Below are 25,413 nucleotides of genomic sequence, written 5' to 3'. Positions count from 1 at the left end.
TATTGGGCACGAAACGACTTATGTTTTGGGCACGAAACGACTTATGTTTTGGGCACGAAACGACTTATGTTTTGGATACGAAACGATTTGGGTAAGGAATGACCTGCTTCGAAGGAGTGGACATTTGTCGACTATTACATTAAAAGAATGAACAATTTAAAAAAACAAAACAAAAAATTAATTTTCTTTTTCCGCTTCACTGGCATCTTTGTACTGTATATAATTATTAGTTTGTGTTTGATTTTATTTCATAAAGTAAGGGACAAATGTCTTCAGCACCAAAAGCCGAGTACTTTCTTTGCTTCCTTCGACTTCGTAAAATAATTAAGTTCAACCATGTCATCCAAAACTCAAAGATAAATTTACTCCTAAAATTGCCGAATGACCAGTTAGTATAAATTTCAGGAAATATTTTTTTCAATATAATTTTTATTTATTACCGAACCAAATAGTTTTTTTATTATTTAAAAACATTGCAGCCCAGACCTGAGACCGAGGAAAAATCGTTTATATGAGAGAGAGAGAGAGAGAGAGAGAGAAGATATTTTGTTTTATATTTAGTTGCACTTGACATCGACAGTCCACTAAGGCAAGATTACCGCCCTCTTAAGCTTTAGTCAAAGAGAGAAAACAATAATAATTAGGAAATGGAACTATTAAAATACATGCCATATTAATACCATACTCCTTCAGTTTCAGTATTTTAATATTTATATCCATATAGACTATATTTAGGTTAATTCCCAAGAATGAAGATTTAGCATGCTATTTAATTTACTTTGCAATTACAACGACCTCTCCATTCCCAACAAATAAGATTATCCTTTATCAGTAAGTAAGATTATCCTTTATCAGTAAGTACACTTTCTGTAGTTGGGTGGAATTTGGTTTTGATCTTTACTCCAGCTAGTTGTTACTTGCTCTTGCTAGGTAATAATTTAAATCGCTGACAATTATGTCGGCGAGTACAAAAGGTGTCATTGGTTGAGAAACTGACATAAATAATCACCTCAGACATGACATTTCCTTTCATTACATGGAACCCTAATCACGTTACCCTATGGGAAGCTTTAGCTTTTTTTTTTGAAAGGATCATGGAGGATGCCTTGCATAATCACAAGGGCACTGTCAGCATCGGAGGAAGAACAATCACCAACCTTCACTTCGCAGATGATATTGATGGTTGAGCAGGAGATGAAAAAGAACCGTCTGACTTGGTTGTGCACCTCGACACAACCTCCACTGTATACTGTATGGAGATTAGCGCCGAAAAAACCCAAACTGATGACAAACAACACCAATGGCATCATTGGAGAAATAAGGTTCTGTGGACAGAAGCTGAGAAGAGTCAAAGCTTCAAGTACTTGGGATCAATTATCACAAATAAGGGCTCCAAACCAGAACTACTTTGCAGGATTGCCCAGACAACATCAGCAATAACAAGGTTGAGACCAATATGGAAAGATAGCAACATTGTTCTTGGCACCAAAATAAGACTGATATGCTCGATTGTCATATCCATCTTTCTGTATGCCTGTGAAACATAGATGCTCACATCAGATCTGCAAAGCAGGATTCAAACCTTCAAAACGAGATGGTACCGCAAGATCTTTTGCATCTCATACATTGATCATGTAAGCAACAAAGAGGTCCACAACATGATCCAATGAGCCATATGAAGACTCCTTGAATACTGTACAAAAAATGCGCAAACTTAAGTGGTACGGTCATGTATCAAGATCATCTGAACTGGCAAACCCAATCTTGCAAGGCACAGTGTGAGGGTACAGAAGAAGAGGTAGACAGAAAAAGAAGTGGGAAGACAACATTAAGGAGTGGAGTGGACAGGCATGGGATTTGGAGATTACCTCAGGGCAGTAAAGAACAGGAAAGATGGAGTGAGTTGGTTGTAAAGTCAAGTGTGATGCCCCAACAACCTCTTGGGTTAAGGGATTGATGATGATGATGAGCAGCTTGATTTCTTGCCTCACTAATTTGATCTGGCCTGCCGATCCTTGCTCTCAGACAGATGAGATCTTCGATGACCTTTCCACAGCTTTGATTACCTGACCACAGCTGTGTCATCTTTAATTAGTATGTGTATAACGCTGCAAAGTCATGTGCTTTTTGGGACAATACATACTGCAACTAAAGCATGAAGAAATTGTTTACTCAATGGTTCAGCTTTTGTTCAAGAGTAAGATCATATTGTCAGGCACATAAACAATTCAGATTGCTAACGTCCTCTCTCTTTCTCACACACTCTCTCTCTCTCTCTCTCTGGTATACTGAGAAGCAAGATGAAAAATGAAATGGAATACTAGTCGTCATGATTATGGTAGCACATAAGAAACGTTTACTAAAATAGAAAATGAAAGGCTGCATATTTCGAATAGCTCAAGTTGTATTTTTCTCATTGATGACTTTAATACCAGAATTGATAATTTGTCAAATAATAATAATAATAACTTTCTTAATACAAATCAACCAGAAATATTCAGTCTCAATACTGTGAATTGCATGAAGGGGACTGAGAGTCCAGACAAATATGGTACACAACAAGTCGGGTACTAACATGATTGAAACAGAAAATAGGTCCCATATGCATTTATTGAATTTTTGTAAACATGATGTATATTTGTAGTACAAGAGTGGGTGTAGATAGGGGAGCTGGAAGATGCTCATCCAGTGACAAGATTATTAAGAAGATTAATGACTCAATGACTTCCAATTATTAAAAGCTTGATCTTAATTGTTTTTAGACATTCACTTTGTATTCACATACAAAATTAGAAGTAATCAGCTGCATGTAATTGATGACTATTATATCATGGAAGTAACCATCTACATGTACTTTATTATTATATCATGGAAGTAATCAGCTACATGTACTTTATTATATCACAGAAGTAATCATCTACATGTACTTTATTATTATATCATGGAAGTAATCATCTACATGTACTTTATTATTATATCATGGAAGTAATCAGCTACATGTACTTTATTATTATATCCTGGAAGTAATCAGCTACATGTACTTTATTATTATATCATGAAAGTAATCAGCTACATGTACTTTATTATATCACAGAAGTAATCAGCTACATGTACTTTATTATTATATCACAGTATCACAGAAGTAATCAGCTACATGTACTTTATTATTATATCATGGACATAGTCAGCTACATGTACTTTATTATTACTTCATGGAAGTAATCAGCTACATGTACTTTATTATTATATCATGGACATAGTCAGCTACATGTACTTTATTATTACTTCATGGAAGTAATCAGCTACATGTACTTTATTATTACATCATATAAGTAATCAGCTACATGTACTTTATTATTATATCATGGAAGTAATCAGCTACATGTACTTTATTATTACATCATATAAGTAATCAGCTACATGTACTTTATTATTATATCATGGAAGTAATCAGCTACATGTACTTTATTATTACATCATATAAGTAATCAGCTACATGTACTTTATTATTATATCATGGAAGTAATCAGCTACATGTACTTTATTATAACATCATATAAGTAATCAGCTACATGTACTTTATTATTATATCATGGAAGTAATCAGCTACATGTACTTTATTATTACATCATATAAGTAATCAGCTACATGTACATTATTATTATATCATTGAAAATAGAACTAGAATATATCAGGATTTGAGAAGAAAAATTAATTCCTGTTGAATATAAATGTTCAAAATCTGAATTATATTTTTTGTGACTTGCAGGAACTTATAATAAAGGTAATATAACATGAGATGTAGTTAAGATAATCAATGACATAAGCATCAGTTTTATTACCTCTGCTGAACTGACATTTTCTTACAAATGACATAATCATCAGTTTTATTACCTCTGCTGAACTGACATTTTTTTACAATAACATAAACATCAGTTTTATTACCTCTGATGAACTGACATTTTCTTACAAATGACATAATCATCAGTTTTATTACCTCTGCTGAACTGACATTTTTTTACAATAACATAAACATCAGTTTTATTACCTCTGATGAACTGACATTTTCTTACAAATGACATAAGCATCAGTTTTATTACCTCTGATGAACTGACATTTTTTTACAATAACATAAACATCAGTTTTATTACCTCTGATGAACTGACATTTTTTTACAATAACATAAACATCAGTTTTATTACCTCTGCTGAACTGACATTTTTTTACAATGACATAAGCATCACTTTTATTACCTCTGCTGGACTGACATTTTCTTACAAATGACATAATCATCAGTTTTATTACCTCTGATGAACTGACATTTTTTTACAATAACATAAACATCAGTTTTATTACCTCTGCTGAACTGACATTTTTTTACAATGACATAATCATCAGTTTTATTACCTCTGCTGAACTGACATTTACTTACAATGACATAAGCATCACTTTTATTACCTCTGCTGGACTGACATTTTCTTACAATGACATAGCATGTTTTATTACCTCTGCTGGACTGACACTTTTTATTACAATGACATAAACATCAGTTTTATTACCTCTGCTGAACTGACATTTTCCTACAAATGACATAATCATCAGTTTTATTACCTCTGATGAACTGACATTTTCTTACAAATGATATAAAGGTGAAAGCTTATTGAAGGCACACATATGTAACAAAAGTATATTGCCCCAAATATAAATATGTAACAAAAGTACAAAGGCCCCAAATATAATTATGTAGCAAAAGTACAACAAAGGCCCCAAATATAATTATGTAACAAAAGTACAAAGGCCCCAAATATAAATATGTAACAATAGTATAAAGGCCCCAAATTTAAATATGTAACAGAAGTACAAAGGCCCCAAATTTAAATATGTAACAAAAGTACAAAGGCCCCAAATATAAATATGTAACAATAGTACAAAGGCCCCAAATATAAATATGTAACAATAGTACAAAAGGCCCCCAAATTTAAATATGTAACAAAAGTACAAAGGCCCCAAATATAACTATGTAACAAAAGTACAAAGGCCCCAAATATAAAAATGTACCAGAAGTACAAAGGCCCCAAACATAAATATGTAACAAAAGTACAAAGGCCCCAAGTATAAATTTGTAACAAAAGTACACAGGCCCCAAATATAAATATGTAACAAAAGTATAATGTCCCAAATTTAAATATGTAACAAAAGTACAAAGGCCCAAAATTTAAACATGTAACAAAAGTACAAAGGCCCAAAATATAAATATGTAACAAAAGTACACAGGTCCCAAATATAAATGTGTAACAAAAGTACAAAGGCCCCAACTATAAATATGTAACAAAAGTACAAAGGCCCCAAATATAAATATGTAACAAAAGTACAAAGGCCCCAAATATAAATATGTAACAAAAGTACACAGGTCCCAAATAATAATGTGTAACAAAAGTACAAAGGTTCCAGTTATAACTATGTAACAAAAGTACAAAGGTCCTAGTTATAACTATGTAACTAAAGTACAAATGTCCCAATTATTAATGTAACAAAAGTATAATGCCCCAAATTTAAACATGTAACAAAAGTACAAAGGTCCCAAAATTTAAACATGTAACAATAGTACAAATGTCCCAATTATAAATGTGTAACAAAAGTATAAATGTCCCAGTTATAAATGTGTAACAAAAGTACAAATGTCCCAATTATAAATGTGTAGCAAAAGTACAGATGTTGGGAAAGGATGGAAACCATAAAACTATGTTGCAGCAATGGAAGCTCCAAATTATTTTCATAACATTTTTACTACTTCACTATGAAACAGAGTGTGTACACACCTAGTAGCATTCACTATGAAACAGTGTGTACACACCTAGTAGCATTCACTATGAAACAGTGTATGTATACACCTAGTAGCATTCACTAAGAAACAGTGTATGTATACACCAAGTAGCATTCACTATGAAACAGTGTATGTATACACCTAGTAACATTCACTATGAAACAGTGTACATATACACCTAGTAGCATTCACTATGAAACAGTGCATACACCTAGTAGCATTCACTATGAAACAGTGTATAAACCTAGTAGCATTCACTATGAAACAGTGTATACACCTAGAAGCATTCACTGTGAAACAGTGTATAAACCTAGTAGCATTCACTATGAAACAGTGTGTACAAACCTAGTAGTATTCACTATGAAACTGTTTTTACACTTAGTAGCATTCACTATGAAAGTGTGTGTGTATACACCTAGTAGCATTCAATATGAAACAGTGTGTACACACCTAGTAGCATTCACTATGAAACTGTTTATACACTTAGCAGCATTCACTATGAAACAGTGTATACACCTAGTAGCATTCACTATGAAACAGTGTATACACCTAGTAACATTCACTATGAAACAGTATATGTATACACCAAGTAGCATTCACTATGAAACAGTGTATGTATACACCTAGTAACATTCACTATGAAACAGTGTATGTATACACCCAGTAGCATTCACTATGAAACAGTGCATACACCTAGTAGCATTCACTATGAAACAGTGTATAAACCTAGTAGCATTCACTATGAAACAGTGTCTACACCTAGAAGCATTCACTATGAAACAGTGTATACACCTAGTAGCATTCACTATGAAACAGTGTGTACAAACCTAGTAGCATTCACTATGAAACTGTTTATACACTTAGTAGCATTCACTATGAAAGTGTGTGTGTATACACCTAGTAGCATTCAATATGAAACAGTGTGTACACACCTAGTAGCATTCACTATGAAACTGTTTATACACTTAGCAGCATTCTCTATGAAACAGTGTGTATACACACCTAGTAGCATTCACTAAGAAACAGTGTATATACACCTATTGCATCTTTAATACTACACTGTGAAACAATGTATACACCTAGTAGCATTCACTTTGAAACAGTGCGTGTATACACTTAGTAGCATTCACTATGAAACAGTGTGTATACACCTAGTAGCATTCACTTTGAAACAGTGTGTGTATACACCTAGTAGCATTCCTTATGAAACAGTGTGTGTACACCTATTGTATCTTTACTGCTACATGATAATACAGTGTGTATACGCCTATTAGTATTCAACCTATTGTATCTTTGCTACTATACAATGAAACAATGTGTGTGTAAACCTGGTACCATTCACTTTGAAACAGTGTGTACACACCTAGTAGCATTCACTATGAAACAGTGTATATACACCTATTGCATCTTTAATAGTACACTGTGAAACAATGTATACACCTAGTAGCATTTGCTTTGAAACAGTTTGTGTATACACCTAGTAGCATTCAATATGAAACAGTGTATGTATACACCTAGTAGCATTCACTATGAAACAGTGTATACACCTAGTAGCATTCACTATGAAACTGTTCATACACTTAGTAGCATTCACTATGAAACAGTGCATACACCTAGTAGCATTCACTATGAAATAGTGCATACACCTAGTAGCATTCACTATGAAACTGTTCATACACTTAGTAGCATTCACTATGAAACTTGTTTATACACCTAGTAGCATTCACTACGAAAGTTTGTGTGTATACACCTAGTAGCATTCAATATGAAACAGTGTGTACACACCTAGTAGCATTCACTATGAAACTGTTTATACACTTAGCAGCATTCGCTATGAAACAGTGTGTATACACACCTAGTAGCATTCACTATGAAACAGTGTATATACACCTATTGCATCTTTAATACTACACTGTGAAACAATGTATACACCTAGTAGCATTCACTTTGAAACAGTGCGTGTATACACCTAGTAGCACTCACTAAGAAACAGTGTGTATACACCTAGTAGCATTCACTATGAAACAGTGTATACACCTAGTAGCATTCACTATGAAACAGTGTGTGTATACACCTAGTAGTATTCACTATGAAACAGTGTGTGTATACACCTAGTAGCATTCACTATGAAACAGTGTGTGTATACACCTAGTGGCATTCACTATGAAACAGTGTGTGTATACACCTAGTAGCATTCACTATGAAACGGTGTATACACCTAGTAGCATTCACTATGAAACTGTATACACCTAGTAGCATTCACTATGAAACAGTGTGTATACACCTAGTAGCATTCGCTTTGAAACAGTGTATACACCTAGTAGCATTCACTATGAAACTGTATACACCTAGTAGCATTCACTATGAAACAGTGTGTATACACCTAGTAGCATTCGCTTTGAAACAGTGTATACACCTAGTAGCATTCACTATGAAAGTTTGTGTGTATACACCTAGTAGCATTCAATATGAAACAGTGTGTACACACCTAGTAGCATTCACTATGAAACTGTTTATACACTTAGCAGCATTCACTATGAAACAGTGTGTATACACACCTAGTAGCATTCACTATGAAACAGTGTATATACACCTATTGCATCTTTAATACTACACTGTGAAACAATGTATACACCTAGTAGCACTCACTAAGAAACAGTGTGTATACACCTAGTAGCATTCACTATGAAACAGTGTATACACCTAGTAGCATTCACTATGAAACAGTGTGTGTATACACCTAGTAGTATTCACTATGAAACAGTGTGTGTATACACCTAGTAGCATTCACTATGAAACAGTGTGTGTATACACCTAGTAGCATTCACTATGAAACAGTGTGTGTATACACCTAGTAGCATTCACTATGAAACAGTGTGTGTATACACCTAGTAGCATTCACTATGAAACAGTGTATACACCTAGTAGCATTCACTATGAAACTGTATACACCTAGTAGCATTCACTATGAAACAGTGTATACACCTAGTAGCATTCACTATGAAAGTTTGTGTGTATACACCTAGTAGCATTCAATATGAAACAGTGTGTACACACCTAGTAGCATTCACTATGAAACTGTTTATACACTTAGCAGCATTCACTATGAAACAGTGTGTATACACACCTAGTAGCATTCACTATGAAACAGTGTATATACACCTATTGCATCTTTAATACTACACTGTGAAACAATGTATACACCTAGTAGCATTCACTATGAAACAGTGTGTATACACCTAGTAGCATTCACTATGAAACATTGTGTGTATGCACCTAGTAGCATTCACTATGAAACAGTGTATACACCTAGTAGCATTCACTATGAAACAGTGTGTGTATACACCTAGTAGCATTCACTATGAAACAGTGTGTGTATACACCTAGTAGCATTCACTATGAAACAGTGTGTGTATACACCTAGTAGCATTCACTATGAAACATTGTGTGTATGCACCTAGTAGCATTCACTATGAAAAAGTGTATACACCTAGTAGCATTCACTATGAAAGTTTGTGTGTATACACCTAGTAGCATTCACTATGAAACAGTGTGTGTATACACCTAGTAGCATTCACTATGAAACAGTGTGTGTATGCACCTAGTAGCATTCGCTATGAAACAGTGTGTATACACTTAGTAGCATTCACTGTGAAACTGTATGTATACACCTAGTAGCATTCGCTTTGAAACAGTGTATACACCTAGTAGCATTCACTATGAAACAGTGTATACACCTAGTAGCATTCACTATGAAACTGTATACACCTAGTAGCATTCACTAAGAAACTGTATACACCTAGTAGCATTCACTATGAAACATTGTGTGTATGCACCTAGTAGCATTCACTTTGAAACAGTGCGTGTATACACCTAGTAACATTCACTATGAAACAGTGTGTGTATACACCTAGTAGCATTCACTTTGAAACAGTGCATGTATACACCTAGTAGCATTCACTATGAAATAGTGTGTGTATACACCTAGTAGCATTCACTATGAAACAGTGTATACACCTAGTAGCATTCACTATGAAACATTGTGTGTATGCACCTAGTAGCATTCACTATGAAACAGTATACACCTAGTAGCATTCACTGTGAAACAGTGTGTGTACACCTGTTGTATCTTTACTAATACACTATGAAACTGTGTATATACCTATTGTATCTTTACTGCTACATGATAATACAGTGTGTATATGCCTATTAGTATTTAACCTATTGTATCTTTGCTACTATACAATAAAACAATATGTGTGTAAACCTGGTACCATTCACTTTGAAACAGTGTGTACACACCTGGTAGCATTCACTATGAAACAGTGTGCATGTATACACTTAGTAGCATTCACTATGAAACTTTGTGTATACACCTAGTAGCATTCACTATGAAACTGTGTATATACCTATTGTATTTACTGCTACATGATAATACAGCATGTATACACCTGTTAGCATTCAACCTATTATATCTTTGCTACTATATAATGAAACAATTTGTATATAAACCTGGTAGCATTCACTATGAAACAATGTTTGTATACACCTATTGTATCTTTACTACTGCACTATGAAACATAATGTGTGCATACACTAGTAGCATTCACTATTGTATCTTTACTACTACAGTATAAAACATAGTGTGTGTTTATACTTAGTATTCACTGTTGTATTGTTACTTATACACTATAAAACAGTGTGTATACATCTAGTAGCATTCACTATTCTATCTTTACTACTACACTATGAAACAGTGCATGTATACACCTAGTAGCATTTACTATTTTTAATTATATCTTTACTACTACACTATGAACTAGTGTGTGTACTTGTATACACCTATTGTATCTTTACTACTGCACTATGAATAGGTGTGTATATACACCTATTGTGTCTTTACTACTACATAATTAAAATAAGTGTGTATATATCTTTTATGTCTTTACTAATACACTATGAAACAGTGTGTGTATACCCTCATCAGCATTCACTATTGTTTCTGATGCTACTTGTGTTGGTTTTGTTAAGTATTTCATGCAACGAGCAGAGCGTGGTGTTTTTTAAAAATATAATCTGACCTGCATATCAGATGATAGGGTAATAAGCCCTTTGAATATATTTATTAAATGATTTTTAATTTATTTTTAGGTTAACCATGAAATAAAATAGCACCGTGCACATACCTCTGGTTTAAAAGAGGCAATAACCATATCCTGACATTTTCAGATACAAATTTTATAGTACTTTCAGTACTTTATTATCTTTTGGCATCACTTCTGGTTCTACATGTGTAACAATTTTCTCCTGATCATTCTCTAATTGACAAACTTTTCTTCATAAGCATTATATACCAAAACAAGAGTGTCACGAAGGGTACATTGTACTCATGCACCATGTTTAATTGTCCTCTATATAGGCACTGGAAGTTCATTGTTGACCATGTTTTTTTTTATTGATTAACTACACTCAGTGACCTTGACCTTTGGTCAGAGTATGTAGTCTAAAGCTTTGCATTAGGATCCAAGAAACCAATTAATCAAATTTTATTTGTGAATAAATTGTAATTTAATATATTTTCTTTTCAGATGCCCAGATTAATCAGGCACCTGTTCAGAATGGGCAACATCAAGTTGATATGGAGATACAGCAAGAACGATTGGAGTTGGAGAAGATTCTGAAACAGCTTAAAAGTCGAGCTAAGAAGGACTTCATCAAGCACTTGGAGAGTACGATTGAACATGTTTCCCGTTGCTCCAATCGGGGTAAAACTTGGCTTGAAATGGCTGACCATATACTGGACTTTTATGAGAGGATGCCATACAGAATGTCCACTGATAAATTGTACAAAGGTAAGCAGACCAGCTACAATTCCAATACCAACTTTGACTGATAAGCCCACCCAAATCCCAATTTTGTCACTGTTACCCCCATAACAATACCAATGTTAACTAAGCTTACACCAACCCCAACCTAGTCTGATAAGTCCACCAAAGCTCCAATTTTGTCCGATAATGCCACCCCAACCCAAGTTTACTCTTAACCCTAACCCGAAGCCCATCAAAATACCAACATTTCCTAAGCTCGCCCTGAACCAGCCTTGTCTGATAAGCCCATCCCAGCCCCAGTTTTGTCTGATAATGCCATCCCAACACGAATTAGTTGAAGCCTATCCAAACCCTGGCTTTGTCTAATGAGTCCACCCCATCCTCAATTTTATCTTACTTGCCAACTCCAACCCCAGTTTTCTTTAATAAGCCAATCCAACCTAGTCTTATAAGCAGACTCCAACCCCAGTTTTGTTTAATAAGCCAATCCAACCTAGTTTTATAAGCAGACTCCAACCCCAATTTAGTCTTGTAATCTGATCCAACCCCACCTTTGTCTGACAAGGCCACTCCAGCTATCCGGGAATTTATTTGTACTTAATGTAAAAGCATTAAATATGAACAGAAATGTACCATTACCACATAACAGCATTATTGAAGGTGGTTTATTTTCATCTTTAACTTGTCATGCAGTGAAATTGTACTTGTCTGGACAAGTTATGGTTATGTTATAGAAATTTTCTTCCTGGTATCTTCATAATTTTGATCACAGCTCCATATAGTACTAGTTTTCTATATGCAGACTAACCTGCCATATCCATCACAAGATCTAATTTAAACTGTGTGTTTGTCCATAATTTTTGAGGATTGAGGTTTGCCCTACCTGATTTTTTCATGTTTTGGGGGATGGTTATTAAGACTGTGTTCAAGACTTGGATTTTTCCTTAGGAAATTGTATTGTGTCTTGGGTTAAGTGAGATTAGTATATATATGATTTGGGTAAACAAAGTCTTTATCAGGACTTCATATATGTCTTTGGGACTCTATTATCAGAGTTATTAGATTTTGTGTTCAGATGTAATTTAAGAGGAATCATTTATTTAAATTATTCATTGGAATTACAAAAAGTGCTCATAGGTCTTTTGATCTAACACACTAGTTTTGAAATTGTCATGAATTCATTCAAAGACATTCTGGATTATGTCTTTGTGATGCTTCAAGACTGTTAGTACATAATCACATTTAAGACTATTGGTACATCAGTACATTCAAGATTATTGTTCATTAAGAAGATTCTTTACTTTTGGTTAGAACATTTAGGATTATTTGGGATATAATTCACAATACTGAATGGAATGAAAATTTCTGTAGTAAACAACTTACATACCTCTCCATTGATGTCACATAGCTGCCAACCCTCACGAATTTGGTGTGAATTTCATGACTTTTTCAGCGATTCATGGATTCACGCCACAAGCCAAAATTCATGAATTCTCCAATCCTCAATTATTTTAAATCTTTAATAAAATAAACAATTTCCCATGATATTCGCAGTTGCCAAAATGATTCGGTACTGCTGGCAGCGATATTAGCAGATCTACAGCCGGTTAGTGCGGTTGGCCCAAATTTTCCTGTGGAAGAACCAAATGTACTGCAGCTCCTGTGTATTCCTCAAAGCAACAGACAACAGTGATAGCAAAAGAGTATTTTCGATATTGAGGAAAAATAAGACAGACTTTAGTGCCTCCTTCGCTGCAGAAAATTTGTCAGCAATTTTAGTCACCAAGATCAACCAGCAGGCAAGAAGTCTGAAGTGTTTAGAAAACAAATTTACGATCAAGCAGTTGAGGAAGTCTGCCACAGTATCATTTCTTGATAAATAAATATTTCTGCATATATGTAGGGTTTTAGTTTTATATTGCGAACTTGATATAGTGTAGTTTTGATGGTCAGAGTGGATTATTGTCGTGGTATTTTTCACTAATTCATGTCCAAATTCACGACTTTATCCCTATTTTCACTAATTGTGAGCCTGAAAGGTTGGCAGCTATGTCACAATAATCATTTCTCCACAAACCAAATATGCATAGCATGTAATAATGGACAAAAGCCAACATACACTACAAACTAAATATACATAGCATGTAATAATGGATAAAGGCCAATACACTACAAACTAAATATACATAGCATGTAATAATGGATAAAGGCCAACACACTATACAAATTAAAAATACTGGTACGTAACATGTAATAATGGCTAAAGGCCAACACACAATACAAATTAAATATACATAGCATGTTGTTGTTGTTGCTATACTGTTTAATGCCATTTTTCAGCACACGATAGGCTATACATGGCGGCCAATATTGATGGTGGAGAAAGAACCTGGGAAAACCCCAGAAAGAATCAACAACCCATGAGAAGATACTGTCAAGCTTTCTCACATACCCACTTAGGCTGAATCCGAGACTCAGACCCATGCAGACAGAGGTGAGATGGCAGTGATCCGTAACAGGGAGCACTTTAGACCACTCTGCCACTCGGGGCCCCTACACAGGATGTAATCATGGATAAAGGCTATAACATACAATACAAATTAAATATACCTAACATGTAATCATGGATAAAGGCCAACACAATACAAATTAAATATACATAACATGTAATAATGGATAAAAGCCAACACAATACAAATTAAATATACATAACATGTAATCATGGATAAAGGCCAACACAATACAAATTAAATATACATAACATGTAATTATGGATAAAGGCCAACACAATACAAAATTAAATATGCCGAACTTGTAATCATGGATAAAGGCCAACATAATACAAATTAAATATACATAACATGTACTAATGGATAAAGGCCAACACAATACAAATTAAATATACATAATATGTAATCATGGATAAATGCCAGCACAATGCAAGTTAAATATACATAACATGTAATCATGGATAAAGGCCAACACAATACAAAATTAAATATACTGAACATGTAATAATGGATAAAGGCCAACGTAATACAAATTAAGTATACATAACAGGTAATAATGGATAAAGGCCAACACAATACAAATTTAATATACATAACATGTAATAATCGACAAAGGCCAACACAATACATATTAAATATACATAACATGTAATCATGGATAAAGGCCAACACAATACAAAATTAAATATACCGAACATGTAATCATGGATAAAGGCCAACGTAATACAAATTAAATATACATAACATGTAATAATGGATAAAGACAGGCACAATACAAATTAAATATACATAACATGTAATAATGGATAAAGGCCAACACAATGCAAATTAAATATACATAACATGTAATCATGGATAAAGGCCAACACAATACAAAATTAAATATGCCGAACTTGTAATCATGGATAAAGGCCAACGTAATACAAATTAAATATACATAACATGTACTAATGGATAAAGGCCAACACAATACAAATTAAATATACATAACATGTAATCATGGATAAAGGCCAACACAATACAAATTAAATATCCATAACATGTAATCATGGATAAAGGCCAACACAATGCAAATTGAATATACATAACATGTAATCATGGATAAAGGCCAACATACAATACAAATTAAATATACATAACATGTAATAATGGATAAAGGCCAACACAATATATATCAAATATACATAACATGTAATCATGGATAAAGGCCAACACAGGACAAATTAAATATACATAACATGTAATCATGGATAAAGGCCAACACAATACAAAATTAAATATACCGAACAAGTAATAATGGATAAAGGCCAACGTAATACAAATTAAATATACATAACATGTAATATTGGATAAAGGCCAACACAATACAAATTAAATATACCTAACATGTAATCATGGATAAAGGCCAACATACAATACAAATTAAATATACATAACATGTAATAATGGATAAAGGCCAACACAATACAAATTAAATATACATAACATGTAATAATGGATAAAGGCCAACACAATACATATTAAATATACATAACATGTAATCATGGATAAAGGTCAACACAATACAAAATTAAATATGCCGAACTTGTAATCATGGATAAAGGCCAACATAATACAAATTAAGTATACATAACATGTAATAATGGATAAAGGCCAACACAATACAAATTAAATATACATAACATGTCATCATGGATAAAGGCCAACACAATACAAAATTAAATATGCCGAACTTGTAATCATGGATAAAGGCCAACATAATACAAATTAAGTATACATAACATGTAATAATGGATAAAGGCCAACACAATACAAATTAAATATACATAACATGTAATAATGGACAAAGGCCAACACAATACATATTAAATATCCATAACATGTAATCATGGATAAAGGCCAACACAATACAAAATTAAATATACCGAACATGTAATAATGGATGAAGGCCAACATAATACAAATTAAATATACATGACATGTAATCATGGATAAAGGCCAACACAATACAAAATTAAATATACATAACATGTAATCGTGGATAAAGGCCAACACAGTACAAATTAAATATACATAACATGTAATAATGGATAAAGGCCAGCACAATAGAAATTAAATATACATAACATGTAATAATGGATAAAGGCCAACACAATACATATTAAATATACATAATATGTAATCATGGATAAAGGCCAACATACAATACAAATTAAATATACATAACATGTAATAATGGATAAAGGCCAAGAGAATACAAATTAAATATACATAAATTGTAATCTTGGATAAAGGCCTACACAATACATATTAAATATACATAATATGTAATCATGGATAAAGACCAACATACAATACATATTAAATATACATAACATGTAATAATGGATAAAGGCCAACACAATACATATTAAATATACATAATATGTAATTATGGATAAAGGCCAAAACAATGCAAATTAAATATACATAACATGTAATAATAGATAAAGGCCAACACAATACATATTAAGTATACATAACATGTAATCATGGATAAAGGCCAACACAGTACAAATTAAATATACATAATATGTAATCATGGATAAAGGCCAACACAGTACAAAATTAAATATGCCGAACATGTAATAATGGATAAAGGCCAACGTAATGCAAATTAAATATACATAACATGTAATAATAGATAAAGGCCAACACAATACATATTAAGTATACATAACATGTAATCATGGATAAAGGCCAACACAGTACAAATTAAATATACATAATATGTAATCATGGATAAACACCAACACAATACAAAATTAAATATGCCGAACATGTAATAATGGATAAAGGCCAACGTAATGCAAATTAAATATACATAACATGTACTAATGGATAAAGGCCAACACAATACAAATTAAATATACATAACATGTAATAATGGACAAAGGCCAACACAATACATATTAAATATACATAACACGTAATCATGGATAAAGGCCAACACAGTACAAATTAAATATACATAAGATGTAATAATGGATAAAGGCCAACACAAGGCAAATTAAATATACCTAACATGTAATCATGGATAAAGGCCAACATACAATACAAATTAAATATACATAACATGTAATAATGGATAAAGGCCAACACAATACAAATTAAATATACATAACATGTAATAATGCATAAAGGCCAACACAATACATATTAAACATACCTAATATGTATTCATGGATAAGAACCAACATACAATATAAATTAAATAACCATAACATGTAATAATGGATAAAGGCCAACACAATACAAATTAAATATACATAACATGTAATCATGGATAAAGGCCAACATACAATACAAATTAAATATACATAACATGTACTAATGGATAAAGGCCAACACAATACAAATTAAATATACATAACATGTAGTCATGGATAAAAGCCAACACAATACAAATTAAATATACATAACATGTAATCATGGATAAAGGCCAACACAATGCAAATTGAATATACATAACATGTAATCATGGATAAAGGCCAACACAATATATATTAAATATACATAACATGAAATCATGGATAAAGGCCAACACAATACATATTAAATATACATAACACGTAATCATGGATAAAGGCCAACACAGTACAAATTAAATATACATAAGATGTAATAATGGATAAAGGCCAACACAATACAAATTAAATATACCTAACATGTAATCATGGATAAAGACCAAGATACAATACAAATTAAATATACATAACATGTAATAATGGATAAAGGCCAACACAATACATATTAAATATCCATGACATGTAATCATGGATAAAGGCCAACACAATACAAAATTAAATATGCCGAACTTGTAATCATGGATAAAGGCCAACATAATACAAATTAAGTATACATAACATGTAATAATGGATAAAGGCCAACACAATACAAATTAAATATACATAACATGTAATAATGGACAAAGGCCAACACAATACATATTAAATATCCATAACATGTAATCATGGATAAAGGCCAACACAATACAAAATTAAATATGCCGAACTTGTAATCATTGATAATGGCCAGCGTAGTACAAATTAAATATACGTAACATGTACTAATGGATAAAGGCCAACACAATACAAATTAAATATACATAACATGTAATCATGGATAAAGGCCAACACAATACAAATTAAATATACATAACATGTAATCATGGATAAAGGCCAACACAATGCAGATTGAATATACATAACATGTAATCATGGATAAAGGCCAACATACAATACAGATTAAATATACATAACATGTAATAATGGATAAAGGCCAATACAATACATATTAAATATACATAACATGTAATCATGGATAAAGGCCAACACAATACATATTAAATATACATAACATGTTATCATGGATAAAGGCCAGCACAGTACAAATTAAATATACATAACATGTAATCATGGATAAAGGCCAACACAATACAAAATTAAATATACCGAACATGTAATAATGGATAAAGGCCGACGTAATACAAATTAAATATACATAACATGTAATATTGGATAAAGGCCAACACAATACAAATTAAATATACATAACATGTAATCATGGATAAAGGCCAAGACATTAGAAATTAAATATACATAACATGTAATAATGGATAAACGCCAGCACAATAGAAATTAAATATGCATAACATGTAATAATGGATAAAGGCCAACACAATACATATTAAATATACATAATATGTAATCATGGATAAAGGCCAACATACAATACAAATTAAATATACATAACATGTAATAATGGATAAAGGCCAGCACAATACAAATTAAATATACATAACATGTAATCATGGATAAAGGCCAACACAATACATATTAAATATACATAATATGTAATCATGGATAAAGGCCAACATATAATACAAAGTAAATATACATAACATACAATAATGGATAAAGGCCAACACAATACATATTAAATATACATAACATGTAATCATGGATAAAGGCCAACACAGTACAAATTAAATATACATAACATGTAATAATGGATAAAGGCCAACACAATACATATTAAATATACATAACATGTAATCATGGATAAAGGCCAGCACAATACAAAATTAAATATACCGAACATGTAATAATGGATAAAGGCCAACGTAATACAAATTAAGTATACATAACATGTAATAATGGATAAAGGCCAACACAATACAACTTAAATATACATAACATGTAATAATGGACAAGGGCCAACACAATACATATTAAATATACATAACATGTAATCATGGATAAAGGCCAACACAATACAAAATTAAATATACCGAACATGTAATAATGGATGAAAGCCAACATAATACAAATTAAATATACATAACATGTAATAATGGATAAAGGCCAGCACAATATAAATTAAATATACATAGCATGTAGTAGTGGATAAAGGCTAACACAATACAAATTAAATATACATAACATGTAATCATGGATAAAGGCCAACACAATACAAAATTAAATATACCGAACATGTAATAATGGATAAAGGCCAACGTAATGCAAATTAAATATACATAACATGTACTAATGGATAAAGGCCAACACAACACAAATTAAATATACATAACATGTAATCATGGATAAATGCCAACACAATGCAAATGAAATATACATAACATGTAATCATGGATAAAGGCCAACACAATACAAAATTAAATATACCGAACATGTAATAATGGATAAGGCCAACGTAATACAAATTAAGTATACATAACATGTAATAATGGATAAAGGCCAACACAATACAAATTAAATATACTTAACATGTAATAATGGACAAAGGCCAACACAATACATATTAAATATACATAACATGTAATCATGGATAAAGGCCAACACAATACAAAATTAAATATACCGAACATGTAATAATGGATAAAGGCCAACGTAATACAAATTAAATATACATAACATGTAATAATGGATAAAGGCCAGCACAATACAAATTAAATATACATAACATGTAATCATGGATAAAGGCCAGCACAATACAAAATTAAATATGCCGAACATGTAATAATGGATAAAGGCCAACGTAATACAAATTAAATATACATAACATGTACTAATGGATAAAGGCCAGCACAATACAAATTAAATATACATAACATGTAATCATGGATAAAGGCCAACACAATGCAAATTGAATGTACATAACATGTAATCATGGATAAAGGCCAACATACAATACAATTTAAATATACATAACATGTAATAATGGATAAAGACCAACACAATACATATTAAATATACATAACATGTAATCATGGATAAAGGCGAACACAATACAAAATAAAATATACCGAACATGTAATAATGGATAAAGACCAAAGTAATACAAATTAAATATACATAACATGTAATAATGGATAAAGGCCAACACAATACAAATTAAATATACATAACATGTAATAATGGATAAAGGCCAACACAATACATATTAAATATACATAATATGTAATGATGGACAAAGGCCAACATACAATACAAATTAAATATACATAGCATGTAATAATGGATAAGGGTTAACACAATACATTTTAAATATACATAACATGTAATCATGGATAAAGGCCAACACAATACAAAATTAAATATACCGAACATGTAATAATGGATAAAGGCCAACGTAATACAAATTAAATATACATAACATGTACTAATAGATAAAGGCCAACACAATACAAATTAAATATACATAAAATGTAATCATGGATAAAGGCCAACACAATACAAATTAAATATACATAACATGTAATCATGGGTAAAGGTCAACACAATACGAAATTAAATATACCGAACATGTAATAATGGATAAAAGTCAACGTAATGCAAATTAAATATACATAACATGTACTAATGGATAAAGGCCAACACAATACAAATTAAATATACATAACAGGTAATGATGGATAAAGGCCAACACAATACAAATTAAATATACATAACATGTAATCATGGATAAAGGCCAACACAATACATATTAAATATACATAACATGTAATAATGGATAAAGGCCAACACAATACAAATTAAATATGCATGACATGTAATAATGGATAAAGGCCAACACAAGACAAATTAAATATACATAACATGTAATCATGGATAAAGGCCAACACAATACAAATTAAATTGTTGTTGTTGTTCTAGGGTTTAATGCCATTTTTCAGCACAAGATAGTCTATACATGGCAGCCAGTGTAACTGGTGGAGGAAGAACTCTGGAAAACCCAGAGAAGAACCACCGATCCACGAGAAGCTACTGGCAAAGCTTTCCCACATACCCATGGTAGCCGAGCCTTGGACTCGAACCTACACAGACAGAGGTGAGATGACAGTGATTCGGAATGGTGAGCACTTTAGACCACTCGGCTACTCGGGGCCCCTATAAATTAAATATACATAGCATGTAATCATGGATAAAGGCCAACACACATTACAGATTAAATATACATAACATGTAATGATGGATAAAGGCCAACACACATTGCAAATTAAATATACATAACATGTGATCACGGATAAAGGCCAACACACAATACAAATTAAATAACATAACATACAAGAGTGTACCCAGTCATGCATAGTTTGCTGTGTTCAAACTTTACCAGAAAATGCAAGAGTGTATAGTCCTGCATAGTTTTCTTTATTCAGACTTTACCAGAACGTGTGAGAGTGTATCAATTCCCATATAGTTTGCTGGTTTTAGACTTTAGCAGTACATGCAAGAGTGTATCAATTCCCATATAGTTTGGCATGTTTACACTTTACCAGAACATGCAAGAGTGTATCAATTCCCATATAGTTTGCTGGTTTTAGACTTTACTAGAACATGCAAGAGTGTTTCAATTGCCATATAGTTTGCTGCTTTTAGACTTTACCAGAACATGCAAGAGTGTATCAATTCCCATATAGTTTGCTGGTTTTAGACTTTACTAGAACATGCAAGAGTGTTTCAATTGCCATATAGTTTGCTGGTTTTACACTTTACCAGAACATGCAAGAGTGTATCAATTCCCATATAGTTTGCTGGTTTTACACTTTACCAGAACATGCAAGAGTATCAATTGCCATATAGTTTGCTGGTTTTACACTTTACCAGAACATGCAAGAGTGTATCAATTCCCATATAGTTTGCAAGAGTATCAATTCCCATATAGTTTGCTGGTTTTACACTTTACAAGAACATGCAAGAGTGTATCAATTGCCATATAGTTTGCTGGTTTTACACTTTACCAGAATATGCAAGAGTGTACACAGTTGTACATTGCATGCTGTGTTCAAACTTTACCAGAACATGCATGAGTGTACACAGTTGTACATTGCATGCTGTGTTCAAACTTTACCAGAACATGCAAGAGTGTATCAATTCCCATATAGTTTGCAAGAGTATCAATTCCTATATAGTTTGCTGGTTTTACACTTTACCAGAACATGCAAGAGTATCAATTCCCATATAGATTGCTGGTTTTACACTTTACCAGAATATGCAAGAGTGTACACAGTTGTACATTGCATGATGTGTTCAAACTTTACCAGAACATGCAAGAGTATCAATTCCCATATAGTTTGCAAGAGTATCAATTCCCATATAGTTTGCTGGTTTTACACTTTACCAGAATATGCAAGAATGTACACAGTTGTACATTGCATGCTGTGTTCAAACTTTACCAGAATATGCATGAGTGTATCCAGTTATACCTGCTTTGTTAAGTTCAGACTTTACCAGAACATGCAAATCATTTTGGGACTTAATTCAAATTCTCAGAATACTAATAAGGGAAAATTAATGCTGAATTGATCTGTAAGCCAAATGTAGCTTGGATTATTACATGTTAGACTGACATATATCAAACTAAAATATTTATCCATTTTTTTACAGCAATGTATGCTGTGTTTGGTGAGCTCTGATGCAAAGAGCAGATGCTGAATTGGGTGAGACCCTGTTGCACAGGGCAGTTGTGCTGAATTCAGTGAGACCCTGATGCACAGAGCAGTTGTGCTGAATTCAGTGAGACCCTGATGCACAGAACAGTTGTGCTGAATTCAGTGAGACCCTGATGCACAGAGTATAAGTGCTGAGCTGGGTCAGACCCTGATGTACAGAGCAGAGAAGCACATGAAGTTGATAATGTACAACATATTCAATGAACTTAAATTAATTTTTCCCACTTGTTTTGTTACAGGAGTGAGTGCGGAGTTGAGTGAGATCCTGATGGACAAAGCAGAGAAGTACATGATGGTGAAATTGTACAGCAGCACATTCTGTCCTCCCACTACAGATGATGGGCAGAGTGACCTGAATATCCAGACCAAGATTGAGAATCTACATTGGATAGAAACTCGGCATATGGACGTGCCGATCAATGACCAGGATCCACAGGTCTGCAGCTTGTTTGTTCAGGCAATGACAGGTAACAATCCATTTGATAGATAAGACTGATTTTTCATTTAACCACATGTAACAATCCATCTGATAGGTAAAATTCTGATTTTTCATTCAGTACAGGTAATAATCAATTTTTTAAGGAAAACTGGTTGATCAGGGGATCACAAGTAACAATCCATTTGATAGGGAAGACAGTTGGATCAATCAGTGACAGGTATAAATCCATTTCATAAGAAAGACTGTTGGATCAATCAGTGACAGGTATGAATCCATTTCATAGACTGTTGGATCAATCAGTGACAGGTATAAATCCTTTTCATAAGGAAGACTGTTGGATCAATCAGTGACAGATATAAATCCATTTCATAAGGAAGACCATAGGATCAATCAGTGACAGGTATGAATCCATTTCATAAGGAAGACTGTTGGATCAATCAGTGACAGGTATGAATCCATTTCATAAGGAAGACTGTTGGATCAATCAGTGACAGGTATAAATCCATTTCATAAGGAAGACTGTTGGATCAATCAGTGACAGGTATGAATCCATTTCATAGGGAAGACTCTAGCCCTGTTTGTATGGTAAGAGCACACCAAGACGATCAGTTCAGATTGGTTTGGTTTTGTGGATTTAATATCATTTTTCAGTATGTGATAGGCTATATGGGGAACCAGACTATCATATATAGATCTACTGACACTGCTCAACCAGACTGTCATGTTTAGCTCTGCTGACACTGGCTCTTCTCAGCTTGACTATATACCATAAATGCCCTTGTAAACCAACCTCATCAATTTTATAAGGGAATAGATCTTAACTGTACAAGGTTGTTTTTGTAAAGTGTAAGAAACTGTCATAACTGCAGAGACTTTTGATGACAAATAATGAAATGGATCTTTGAAAGTTGTCCTGAAACTGCCATATACACTGGGAACCATGAACTGTATGTATATGGTATAACTGTATGTATATGGTATAAATGTGTATGGTATTACTGCATATGGCATAAATATATGGATATGGTATAAATATATGGATATGGCATAACTATATGTATATGGTATAACTGTATGTATATGGTATAATTGATGGCTGTGGTTAATTGGTTACTTTATTAAGAATTTGTTTATGGTTATTCAGGTATCAGAGTTATAAAATGTACGACACTTTTTGTTATTAAAATAGTACATTACATCTCTATTTATATTCAATACACTGCTCCATAATTTAAGGCTGACCAGATAACTTACAAACATGCTTCTGACAGTGGTACTGGTGTGGATACCATTTTTCGTTCAGAAAATACCAAAATGTTAGGTCCCTATTGCTCTGAAACCGAATAATAAGTGCCATCTTTTAATTTTGGTTTAGTGTAATAATCATAAATGTGATCTTGTATTCAAACATTGAAAAAAGTACAGATTATATATACATAACACAAATCAGCTCATTTCAATTCATGAATCAAATACTGTTTTGAATCGTATGTAGGTAACATAATTGAAATAAATAAGATGAATCAGTGGTTTTTCCGGATCGTAGACAAACACGATCAAAGTTAGGAAGGGACCAAAATGAAAATTATAGTCAATCCATAAAAAGCTTAGTTTAATAGATAGCAAAGTTTATAATGATCTTAAAATTCCTAAACTGAGAAGAAGTTTGGTGATTACTTGAATTTTTGGTTATTACTTGCAATGAAATTATGCAGTGATTACTTGCCGTGATTACATGCAATGGCATTTTGCAATGATTACTTGCAATGATATTGTGTAGTGATTATTTGCTATGTTGC

General features: G+C 32.6%; 1 protein-coding gene across 1 annotated transcript in view; it reads left to right on the top strand.

The window, feature by feature from the left end:
- LOC149796265 (uncharacterized) overlaps positions 1 to 25,413 on the top strand; it is a 49,703-nt gene that overhangs the window by 8,062 nt on the left and 16,228 nt on the right. Inside the window, exons 2-3 of the mRNA XM_089960187.1 lie at positions 11,413 to 11,676; positions 23,415 to 23,642. Coding sequence (XP_089816313.1) covers positions 11,413 to 11,676; positions 23,415 to 23,642 — 492 coding nt within the window. The remainder of the gene's footprint in view (positions 1 to 11,412; positions 11,677 to 23,414; positions 23,643 to 25,413) is intronic.

The sequence above is a fragment of the Sinohyriopsis cumingii genome, chromosome 6, assembly GCF_028554795.1.
Source record: "Sinohyriopsis cumingii isolate HCF-2022 chromosome 6, ASM2855479v2, whole genome shotgun sequence".
NCBI lineage: Eukaryota > Metazoa > Mollusca > Bivalvia > Unionida > Unionidae > Sinohyriopsis > Sinohyriopsis cumingii.
The sequence above is the reverse complement of the archived record's forward strand: the minus strand, read 5'-3'. Positions and strand labels throughout refer to the sequence as shown.